The sequence below is a fragment of the Alosa pseudoharengus genome, unplaced genomic scaffold, assembly GCF_046254945.1.
Source record: "Alosa pseudoharengus isolate Yale_2024_CS ecotype anadromous, Long Island Sound unplaced genomic scaffold, YU_APseudo_1.1 YU_APseudo_1.1_scf_14, whole genome shotgun sequence".
Lineage (NCBI taxonomy): Eukaryota > Metazoa > Chordata > Actinopteri > Clupeiformes > Clupeidae > Alosa > Alosa pseudoharengus.
The window spans coordinates 32,480,010-32,491,624 of NW_027468609.1; the positions used below are offsets into that span (position 1 = coordinate 32,480,010).

The 11,615-nt window shown below is 41.7% G+C and overlaps 1 protein-coding gene and 1 non-coding gene across 9 annotated transcripts in view; both read left to right on the forward strand.

Moving 5' to 3' along the window:
- The window catches only part of fnbp1b (formin binding protein 1b), a 94,200-nt gene extending 86,026 nt beyond the window's left edge, over positions 1 to 8,174 (forward strand). For 2 of the 8 annotated variants that reach the window (XM_076284724.1, XM_076284723.1), the window contains exons 12-16: positions 1,669 to 1,778; positions 2,007 to 2,139; positions 2,700 to 2,830; positions 3,127 to 3,266; positions 3,957 to 5,494. In XM_076284724.1, coding sequence (XP_076140839.1) covers positions 1,669 to 1,778; positions 2,007 to 2,139; positions 2,700 to 2,830; positions 3,127 to 3,266; positions 3,957 to 4,135 — 693 coding nt within the window. In that variant the 3' untranslated portion in view covers positions 4,136 to 5,494. Of the gene's footprint in view, positions 1 to 1,668; positions 1,779 to 2,006; positions 2,140 to 2,699; positions 2,831 to 3,126; positions 3,267 to 3,956; positions 5,496 to 5,538 lie in introns of those variants that run through there. The other 6 variants (XM_076284726.1, XM_076284727.1, XM_076284730.1 and 3 more) reach the window with 6 other exon arrangements.
- A 1,500-nt stretch (positions 8,175 to 9,674) lies between these two features.
- Positions 9,675 to 9,802, forward strand: LOC143123590 (U6atac minor spliceosomal RNA). The gene has a single exon (XR_012986876.1). It is a non-coding gene; the product is annotated as a U6atac minor spliceosomal RNA (small nuclear RNA).
- The last annotated feature ends 1,813 nt before the right edge of the window (positions 9,803 to 11,615 follow it).

The following is an 11,615-nucleotide window of genomic DNA, read 5'->3' on the forward strand; positions in this document are numbered from 1 at the left end:
TTTTAGCATTAGTACATGTGTTAGTGTGAGAATCTGAACACACAAATACAAAGCACATTCAAACACGTACAGACACTTTATTTACACTCATGTGTGTCTTCACTGATTAACATTAATGAGCCAAAAATTACAGTACTCTGAATAGAAACATAATATCATAGAACATCAGTAACCATATAACAGACATATGAATGACATTAATGACATACATAAATCTAATGTAGTGAGTTACATGTAATAGACAAGTAGTCTAGATGCCTAGCTAATAGCGCGATGAAAAGATGCTGCTAGCTGCCACCAGTCCTATTCAAGTGTGGAGGTGAATGGTGAGGTAAGCACAGTATGAGCTAGCATGTGCTCAGACACTCTCTTAGTTGTGTGTGTTCGCGTTGGTTCACAAGCATTGTGTTTAAAGAGGAATCCCTCAATGTGGCCTGCATTTGGAAGCATGTTGATGTTCAGTGTTGACTGTTGGAGCAGATTGATGAAAACCGTTTTGTGTTATTGCATGTGGGCGGTAAGTGCTGCACTTTGGGAGAGACTGAAAGGGTAAGGTTACTGTGGTAGCAAGGTGACCTCCCTCTCCACTGTGACCTTTGAACCCTGATCCCTAGATAGGAAGGTTTGCTTGTTGGGTTGCAGTCCTGATCTAACCCCTCTCCCCATGTCCCTGGAGAGGAAGGAGAAAGCTGGCGAAGTGACATGCTAGTCTGAAATCTGGCCAGTGTATTTGTAGTTCCTTTCTAACCTATCCAGTCCAAGCTCAAAGTAATACGATGAAAGAATAGTTATGATTCAATTTAGTGTTTTGATTCACTTTATGAGTGTAACTGTCCTGGACATAATTTATTTTCAAACTTTCAAAACATACCTGCATAAGCCACATCCAATACACTTATCCACACATTTAGCACACACATATTCCTTAGAGAGCCTCTCTGTAAATGCATGGAAATAAGATGACTCACACTCTCCCAGGATCGATATAATTGTTTCACCGTGGCTACATCTGCCTGGTCAGAGGAAATCGGCACTCCGCTGTGCCCCCGATCTTTCTCCTTAGTACAGCAATAATGCACTCAGCCCAGATTAGGATTAGGCTTTATCACACAGCCTTAGAAGGTTGAGTGCATGTCCTTACCTCACCTCAGAAGACTGCAACCACATTATCATTCAGAAGGGCGAAGGTAGTGAAGGGCTGGACTCCATTAATAGTTCAGTTTAAATAACTGGTTTGAGGCTTGTGACTGAAAAGGTGAAAGGTCATTTTGCTGACCTGTGAACCCCAGTAGACAAAATGTAGTGTGTGAGTTGCGGGTAACTGTATCCCCAGATCTTTGAAAAGACACTTGATTGGATCACTAAATACTTATACTGATTGGATAATGCCAAACTATTAGCATGAGATATTAGGATTGGAATATAAAAATGATTGTGGACATGAAGTGACAGATTATTCTGTATTATAGTATAGAAGAACAAAGTAGATTAAGGCCTGTAACGTTTTAAATAGTTAACACATTAAAGGGTGCATTACTCTGTAGTCTAGAGGGATATGAGCTAAAAGCTAAGAGGAAGTTATTGTGCCAATACCTGTGGGATTTCATTTGAAATTGACTTCTCTTCTCTTCATCTCCTCCTCCTCCTTCTTTTGCTCCTCTTCCTCAGGGCTCTGGACCAGAGGACTTCAGCCACCTTCCACCAGAGCAGAGGAGGAAGAAGCTCCAGGCTAAGATAGACGACATCAACAAAGACATTCAGAAGGAAATGGATCAGAGGTATAACACATACACATACACACACACACACACACACACACACACACACACACACACACACACACACACACACATACACACACACACACACACACACATACACATATATAGGATCAAGTTTGACTGTGTGTCAAGTTAGGCATTGACACACAGTTAAACTAACAAGTTAGTTCAGGTTTTCCAGCAAGCATGTCTGAATTGTATACATTTGCTCATGTGTCTTTGCAGAGATGCTTTGACAAAGATGAAGGACGTGTACATTAAGAACCCTCAGATGGGCGACCCCAAAAGTCTAGACCCCCGACTGGGTGAGATCGCTCAAAACATCGACAAGCTACAAGCAGAGGCTCAGAAGTTTGAGGTGAGCCTTCACACACACACACACGCACGCACACACACACACACACACACACACACACACACACACACACACACACACACACACACACACACATATGTACACACACACACACACATATGTACACACACACACATTCCCTCTGTCTGTCTCGTTCTCTCTCTCTTTCCCTCTGTCTCTCTCTCTCTCTCACTCACTCACTCACCTCCAGATCTCACTGGGTTTATTGCTGTCTGTATGAATTACAGCCAATGAGTTCAGCGGTGGAAGAGACTAATAGCACACATGCATCTTGCCTTATTAGGACACAGTACACTCTCATTTCCCAACATGCGCTTGGCTCTGATCTTCATGTGTTTCTAAACAAATGAGAAGTGATTCGTGAAGCCAAGGCACTATGGTTTTGTAACTGGGTAAAGCACTTCCCCACTCTGACTATGTAGTCTTGCTGTATGTCCGTATGTAAATATATATGCTTGTGTGTGTGTGTGTGTGTGTGTGTGTGTGTGTGTGTGTGTGTGTGTGTGTGTGTGTGTGTGTGTGTGTGTGTGTGTGTGTCACAGGGATGGCTTGCCGAGGTTGAGGGCAGATTGCCAGTGAAAAGTGACCCACCCAAGAGGCAAAGCGTAGTATTCGAGACTCAGAACAACGCACCCGTTACAGTTACCAACAACTGTGCGCAGGACAGAGAAAGGTAAAGTACAAACAGACACACAAGTGTACACAAACGTGTACATAAGCACAGACACACTGTATTGTATTTGTGTGTGTGCACTACAGCATATGGTGCTTTCATGAGTGTGTATGTGTGTGTGACTGTGAGGGCTACATTAATAGTTTATGTGTTTGTAGACTGTGTGTGTTTCTGTGTGGCTTTCACAGGGTGTGTATGCTTTGCTATAGTGAGTGAGTGTGTTTGTGTGTGTGTGTGCGACTTTTTACGGCGTGTGTATGCTTTGCTATAGTGAGTGTGTGTGTTTGTGTGTTGAGCAGCCCAGATGGCAGTTACACAGAGGAGCCCAGCTCCGAGCCGCCGGTGAAAGCAGCCGACCCAGAGTTTGATGATGAGTTTGAGGAAGAAGAGACCTTGCCCACCATAGGCACCTGCAAGGCCCTGTACCCCTTTGACGGTAACCACAGCATACCATAACATTGTGTCTTAGCCACAAGTAGCATAGTCTAGGATTAATAATGCACAGTTACATTAGTCTGTATACATATTATGCATCAAGGATTACCAGCTTGGAACAGCACAGCAATGCCAATTCTCTTTAGTGAATGAAATGCAGCTCAACACAAGGGCACTGTGCTTGCCATGAGTATTACATACATACATACCTACATACATATATACATACATACTCCATACATGTCAGAAATATACTATAGATCTTTTTGAGAGTAATCATTTCCTAATTTGGGGCAGCCGTGGCCTACTGGTTAGCGCTTCGGACTTGTAACCGGAGGGTTGCCGGTTCGAACTCCAACCAGTAGGCACGGCTGAAGTGCGCAAGGCACCTAACCCCTCACTGCTCCCCGAGCGCCGCTGTTGTTGCAGGCAGCTCACTGCACCGGGATTAGTGTGTGCTTCACCTCCCTGTGTGTTCACTGTGTGCTGAGTGTGTTTCACTAATTCACGGATTGGGAAAATGCAGAGACCAAATTTCCCTCACGGGATCAAAAGAGTATATATACTTACTTAATATCTTCATAGCACCTTTAATAGTAGTAGTATGTTTAACTGTGTTACTGTGCTTTACTTTTATTTTCCTCTTCCCCTGTGTTTCCATTTTTCTCCCTCCACCACTTCCTCCACTCAGGCACGAATGAGGGCACCATCTCAGTAGCAGAGGGCGAGTTGTTGTATGTGATCGAGGAAGATAAAGGCGATGGCTGGACGCGTGTGCGTAGGAACGAGGAGGAGGAGGGATATGTGCCCACCTCTTATGTGGAAGTCTTTCTGGACAATAACACCAAAGGTTTCAAGACTTATATTTAATCTGTTTATTCAGTTTACTGTTGATGGGGTAAACTAAACATCTCTTCTGCCCTAAGTGTATTTAATGTGTGTGTGAGAGAGAGAGTATGTGCGTTTGGGACATGTTTGTAAGTCAACAAAAAGCTACTAAGTTCTTAGCAACATATTATATGAGCTGTGCACAGTCCCTCTCTGCAGTTCTTCTAAGGTGCCACTAGAGGGTGCCCCAGACCAAAACCTAAAGAGCTCTGAACTTTGGGGCATGCTCCTGCGTCTCAGGAACCAAACACTGGACACAGCCCCACATTTCTGAAATGTCACTGGTCACCAGTAGCCGCAGCTGGAGAGCTTGTTTTAGACAGGCAGGTAACTGTGAGTTTGCCAGACTGGTCTGTCTGTTTTCACTGGAATGTGTTTCGGTATGCATCTAAAAGGATACATGGTGACGATAGAAGTGTGAGATATATCAGCAAACAGATTCTTGTCCACTCTCTCATGTGAGATTGACCAGTGGCTTGCCTGAAAACTCATGAGGTTGCATGTCGGCATGAGTTCAGTGTGTGCATATCAAGTCAATCTTCCTTTCTTGCTAAAAGACTGTAAAGTCTAGAATAGTCATGATGCTCAATATGGAATGTTACAGCAAGAACTGAACTGTGTCATCCCCATGACGATGAGCTTGTTTTTAAATATTTAGCTAAACGTGTAAAGGGTCTGAATTTTCATGTTTATAAACTAAGATGTGAAGAGCTAAACAGAAGAGCTGGTCTCAGGCATAATGGGAATATTTGGGAATATCCCCCTGATGTGTTTCAGAGCCATGGAGGGACTGGTGACCGGGGCTTAGCCGGTGAGAAAGAGCAAGTATGAGCCTATAGTGTGAGACTTTGAGATGCCCTGCATGGGTTTGCTACTGTTGGGTGGCCAAGGAGAGAGAAGTGTGGAGCTCGATTGTGTTGCATGAGCCTCTTGCAAAATGCTGTGGGGTTGACTCTGTCTACTGTCTGCTGTTTTAAGAAAGTGTTAGGAGGGTGAGATTAACATAACTGTGCTTTCATAAAAGGTTTCCAAAGACTCCACATTAATGCATGCAGCTCTTACTACTTTGTTTTCACAGTGAATGAGACACTGGTTTACAGTGGTTGGTTGTACTACATCTGACATTGTTTGATTCATTTGTTTAGCGTGATTTCATAGTTATTGTGTGGTTGTGTTTATTTCTGTCCTCTATTAAAACAATGTATCTGTGTTAACATCCAGAGACTTGAGGTCCGTGTTGTTCGTGCACTAATCGAGTTGGTGACTGATTTTCTGCAGTGCAGAACTTAACAGTATTTCATTCATGGCTTTGCACATTTTGCTCCTCCGGTGTCTTCTGCAATGTTATTAACGCTCTGTCATCGTCTGTACGTTTTCTGTTCCAGATTCCTAAAAGAGTGTGATGGCTCGGTGGAAGATGGAGGAAAAGCTGCCTGAGATAAACACTGCACTCAGAAAAGTGTACAGGAGAGATGGAGTGAGAGAATGACGGAGGGGAAGAGATGAAGAGAGCTGATAAAAGAGGAATAGCTGATTTTTTTTAAGCTTTGATACTCCAATCTATTTTCTTTTTCTGAATCTCTCTTGTGTGTCAGTGTGTAGCTGGCACCGTAAAAAGAAAAAACAACCTGGGTCAAAATCAGAATCAAAAATCAAAAACAAAGTCAGCTCTCATACATGTTTTATAAAATGTTTCATTGTTTTTTGTCTTCAGTTCAGCTCTGGTGTCTGTTACACGTGTTCTGTCGTCACGCTGTGTGTTGTCCAGTTGCGCTGGTGTTTGCACAGTTCGTCACACACATTTTACTGTTCTGCTGCTCCTGCTCTTTGATACCTTGGTTTTTGTGACCCTTGGAAAAACAGGGCCGTGGAGGCTGTCCAGGTAGGATCAGTCACCGCCACAGGGGGGCGCCATTGCATATGCATGCAGACGACTCACTTCTCTGCTCTCCTGTCTCTTCCTCTCATTTTTCACTCACTCTGTTCAGTTTGGTCTTGCAAGAGTATGCCACGGCGAGAGACGTCATGAGGGTAAATTATTAAATCCCACCCTAGAACTTTCTGGAACTGGAAACAAACTTCATGTTTAGCTGGAGGCCATAAGTCGGCACACACAGAAAGAGTCCATAACAGCTTTGGAATGACGGGTGTCATTTCTAAAACCGAACAACAATGTGTAGTGTGCCAGTGGGATCCACAGTTTGTAATCAACTTGACCCACAATGTCAGCGAAGTCTGAGTGTTGTCAAGCCAACGGCTTTGTTACAGAGTCAGACACATGGGCCCTCTGGTTGTGCCATCTCCTTCATGCCAGGGTCGGGCTTATTTCTTCCAATGTTCTCCAGTTCTCCTTCTGTTATCAGTTTAGCTTCACACTCATAAATACATCCCTCTATCCAGCAGGCTCAGTTTTCTTTCAGGTTAGGTTCACTTTTAACCTTAGTTTGTTTTGTTCTCCCTTTAGTTTTATTTGCTTATAGGCATCACCACTTAATCACAAGAACCTTGGCCACAATCATCCGGGTTTGCATCTCTGTTTCTTGTTTCCTTTGTCTATAATGTATACATTGTATGCATTAACTACAGATGTACTGTGAGTGAATATGAACAGGTCATTTGTGATACGCGTGTGTTAGCGTATGACCTGCTTCTGTTTTGGGTTTATCGGGGGGCCAATTTACAGATTGACCTTCACAACCTGGCTACTGTTCAGCAGTGTCTATCTAGCAGTTGAGTCCATGCACACATTTTCTACACAGTGAACCTGTGACCATGATCACCACATCAAGCCTTAAAGGGGCATGAATGAGAGATAGAACCAGACTCCATTTTATGAATGCCATGCAATGTTATGATCTGTGGTATAATTTTTTAACAGTGCGTTTGTTCCATTAGTGGTGAGTTGCTCTCTGTCCTCTTACATCTCTTGAAGGGATGTGAACATTTTAGATTCACATCGGTTCTTTGATGGATGATGGACTGTCTTATGTTACTTTGGGGCAAAAGAGAGATGTCTTTAGATCTAAATGCTTTTGTTTTGTAGCTGTTTTCATTCTTTTTTTTATTGCTGGAAATGTTAAATTGCACCTGAATCACGTATGCCCACAACCAAACCACACAAGTGAACATAAGGAGTGCCACATCTGAGCTATAGAGCCTTCAGAGACCTGATGTGGTTTGGTGAGGATACCATGTTTTTATTTTGCTTAAAGGCAGAATTGTGTCTGGGAGATGTTTGATGAAAACATGTTTGTAAAATGTATTTACTTGAGGAACATTTCAAAAACCGATGACTGAAGTGCTATCGATCATACCACTGTAAATATAAATTCCAGAAATGACAAATATCTGAATTAACACGTATAGAGTCCAGCCAAGATAAACATGTGAACAGTGCATCAAACTCATTACTTCCGTGTTTCCGTCCAAATCAATGGCGACGTGTGTAGATACCGTCATGGCAAATGCTGTTGTTTTTCGCTGTTCTGTTATGTTGTTAGTGGAAGGGCTAAGGAGAGAGACTGCCATCATCAACACTAGCAGACTTCTAGGCAGTGTGATGTCTAGATCCACAGACACAGCCACACAACTGCGGGATATGAACAGGAAGTAAGACCTGCATCACGCCCAACACACTGAGAGGAAACCACTGAGGACGCTCCTCCAGTCTCTCTCATGCTCATGCCATACACCTGTGGCCCCTCACTGTACAGATCGCTGGGCCACACGGAAGCAGAGAGTATATATAAATATATAGATAAGAGAATAAACTAAGAAAAAAGGAAAGAAAGTCTATTTTTAAGGTTTTAACTATTTGAAGGTGTCGTTTCTCCCCCCCACCCCCCTCAGCTTTGCTAAATTCAACCTTTTTTCTTCTTTTTTGGTTCAGTTTGGTTTGGTTTAATGTCCAAACAATGTGTTTTGCACTTTTTTTCCGTTTGTTCCATTTGGTATGCTTGTTTCTCAGCACTGAATACGTTGTATTGTGTTAACTGTGCCAATTAAACATTCAGAAAACAAATTGTTATTGTGTGTGTGGTTTTGAAAGAATCTGCCTTGTATTAAGTTGATATTGGATTATCGTGATGCATATGCTTACTATTCAGTTCAAACAAAATAATTTTCCCTAGATTAACTTTAACCAGAATATCTTTCAGCTGCTTTGTTTTTTCCCCCCCAGTCATTAAAGGATCTCAGTGGGAAATAGGGAAAAATGTCTCTAAAATAATAACAATTTTCACAGAAAACCAAAAGCTTTGAGTGACTAAACACACTCTAAACAAATGGGTTGTTGTTTCAGTTTGTTTCTTGCAAAACATGCATATATATATATATATATATATATATATATATAATTCTATGTTAAAACGTTGACATAAAAAAAAAATCACTGGAAGGATATTGTAGGAAGGATATATAGGAAAATGGACCTCCTTTTATTTAGGTGGAATTGGACATTTCAGATATTTGGTTCTAAGTGAGACCATTGGCATATTTCAGTCAGTTTCATCCACAAATTAATCTTTCGTTTTAAAACTACACCTCTTATAACACAACATATTAACAACATAATGACCCACATTAGAACAAACTGTAGGCTATGTCACAATTGTGATGTCGAAGAAAGTATTCACTTAATGTATACAAATCTAAGAATTGTAGCCAGTTGCCATGAAGCTTTTTTCATCCTTCATCCTTTAGATTAAACAAACATAACAATGATATTTCAAGAAGCTTTAGCCTAATTTTAGACCTCGTGAAACAGAGCACTTACCCTTACTCTTACCCTTACCCTGGTTGTGAAAGGGTTACATTTAACACTACACCCCTGAAAGCAAAATATGTAGGCTACAACAATGTACAACAATCTACAACAAAATAATTAGATAATGTCAATTTCAAGTAAAGTCATAGCCTGCATACACAGTATGCCTTGACAGTTATAAAGATAGATAAGGCGCTGCACTCTCTTCCAAGACATTGCGCCTGAGTGGCTGCTCTTAACCAAACGTGACTGCACAAGTTGTGGGCAGCAGACCATTTCATACGAAGAGAGATGCTGTGTTACGAGCTTGGCTATTAAAACAACTACGTTAATTCTATGGCGTCAACGCTACCGACAGCATAAAGAATCTAATTATGTATTTTACCAGTGTTTTGTTTTCTTTTCGAAGCGTCCATCGTACACTATGCACTTCCTGATTACGTCAATAGTTTGTATGCAAAGCCCGCAATGTAATTGGGCGACATAAAGCTGACGTAGCACCCATAATGCTTTGCGCGTCTTTGTATTTCCTAGTTTGTCTAAATAACTATATAGTTTTATATATAGCAAATAATATAGTTAATATTTAGTCTATATGTATACTATTATGTACGTCCAGTTTAATAGTCATTGTGAATTATGAAGCTTTCAAAATCAGAAAAAGGAAGAACATTTGAACACTACCCAACCCACCATGATAGAGCCGTTTGAGGAATATCAGTCCTATATAGGTGTGCCGATACCCATTATTTTGCCGTGTTGTATGAAAGGAGAGAAGGTTAGCACTCCCCTTGACAAGGATGGAAGAGGTCCTAGTGGCCTGCAACACATAAATGGTTAAGGCACTGCCACCTACTTCGTGGCATCTCTAACCAAGTTTTTCGACATTGCCTCTCATATAGAACGAAGGTCTTTCTTTTTCTGTTAGTGGAGCTGCCGTGTGCTTTACAATTACGTGGTCGCAATCATGAAACAACTAATATACAAACTGAATATGTAGACATCATGGATTACATTTCAATTCCGCAAAGTTTTAACGAACATTTTTTCGATTTTAAATAGGCTACTACGGCTGTACAGTGTGTGCCCAGATAATTTGTAATAGCCTAATAGGCCTACCATAACTCCTGCACTCGTGCAGTCTTCAATTTGACCACTAGAGGTCAGCAATACTCCATGCAATTTAGAGCCGTAGTGGAGATACTGATGTAGTTGTCCGTTTCTATGTCTATTTCTGGTGCGAGTGGAAATCTGGTGCGTGTTTTTGCCTGTAAGTTTTATCTTCTATTACACGCAACTTTTAAAATCCCTTATAAATAGACTATTTTCAGATCCCCGAATATTTTCAGACCCTTTTAAACCCTTTTTCAGAAATCTGCTTGATGTTAAGATAAACCAAACAACTCATCCACAATACATCGTCTGGACAGCATTCTGTCCTTATGTGTGTGTGTCTGTGTGTGGTGGAGTTTGTACGTTTATGTGGAATATCTGCATTGTAAGGAAAACCCATTCAACCCTGGTCTCCCACTGGTCCAACCATTCTCTTCCCCCTTGCCCCCTGCTTGCTCCACTGTTTATATGCTCCTATTGAATGAGTCAGTTGCACCCATATCTCCTAACACACACACACACTCATGCACGGATCATTCAGCATGCAGCCATGCTGCTGAGCGAGCCATAATGTGTGTTTCATATCTTCAAAGCTGCGGGAACAGAGACATACTCATACAGCTGTAGAACAAGGCCAGAAAACAGTATGTCATCCCCACATCATGACTCATGGGATTCTACACTCTGGAATACGGGTGTGTGTTTAGCTCAAGAGCGGAAACACACGCTCTCTCTTTTTCCACACTTTCATCTGTCAAAAATGACAAGGGAAGAATATGTGTGTAAAAAGTAGGTCATGTGTGTATACAGTCAAGCCCAGACTCCTCTAGCAACCAATAACCAATAACCCCAATAACAATTGTGTGTGTGTGTGTGAAAGAGAGAGAGAGAGAGAGAGAGTGCATTTGTTTTATTTGCTTTTATCCACACATTTTCATACCCAATAATGAACTCCTGTTTGTAGTGTTTGCATTTTGCATGTACTGTAAGTTTTGCATTTTGCATGTAAGTAACATTATGGCTTGTGTGTAGTTTTTCTGTTTAGTTCTTCACAGACACAAAAAAGGGACTTACTGTAATGTAAAGGCAGGCAGAATTAATAGAATCCTTTCAGTTCCAGTGCAAATGGAATAAAACTGAATCATAATGGCATAGACGTGTGGTTCATGTGTATGCAGGAAGGCCTTCAATTGAAGTCATGTTGTGGCTGTTCATTTTCTTTTGGCCTCTCTTACATGAGTGACCACACATAAGGAAGTGTGGGGGAAAAGAAAGTTCCTCACGTGCGCTTGCAGGTCTCTCTCTATCCCACTCTCTCACCAGTTACTCCATTTTGTTTTTACATCCTTTTGTGTGATCTGATGCTCAATGAGTGTGTGAAGTGCAGCGGTGCTTAACTTGAGAGACATCAGAGGAGTTTGTGTAATTGCTGCCCAACTTCACGTCATAAGTGTGTGTGTGTGTGTGTGTGTGCATGTGAATGTGCAATTTAAGTCTCTTTTTAGCCCCCCCCCCCACCCCGCACCCCCCACGCACACACACACAATTTATGCCTCCCTGTAATTGTCACTGTTTCATTTGCTG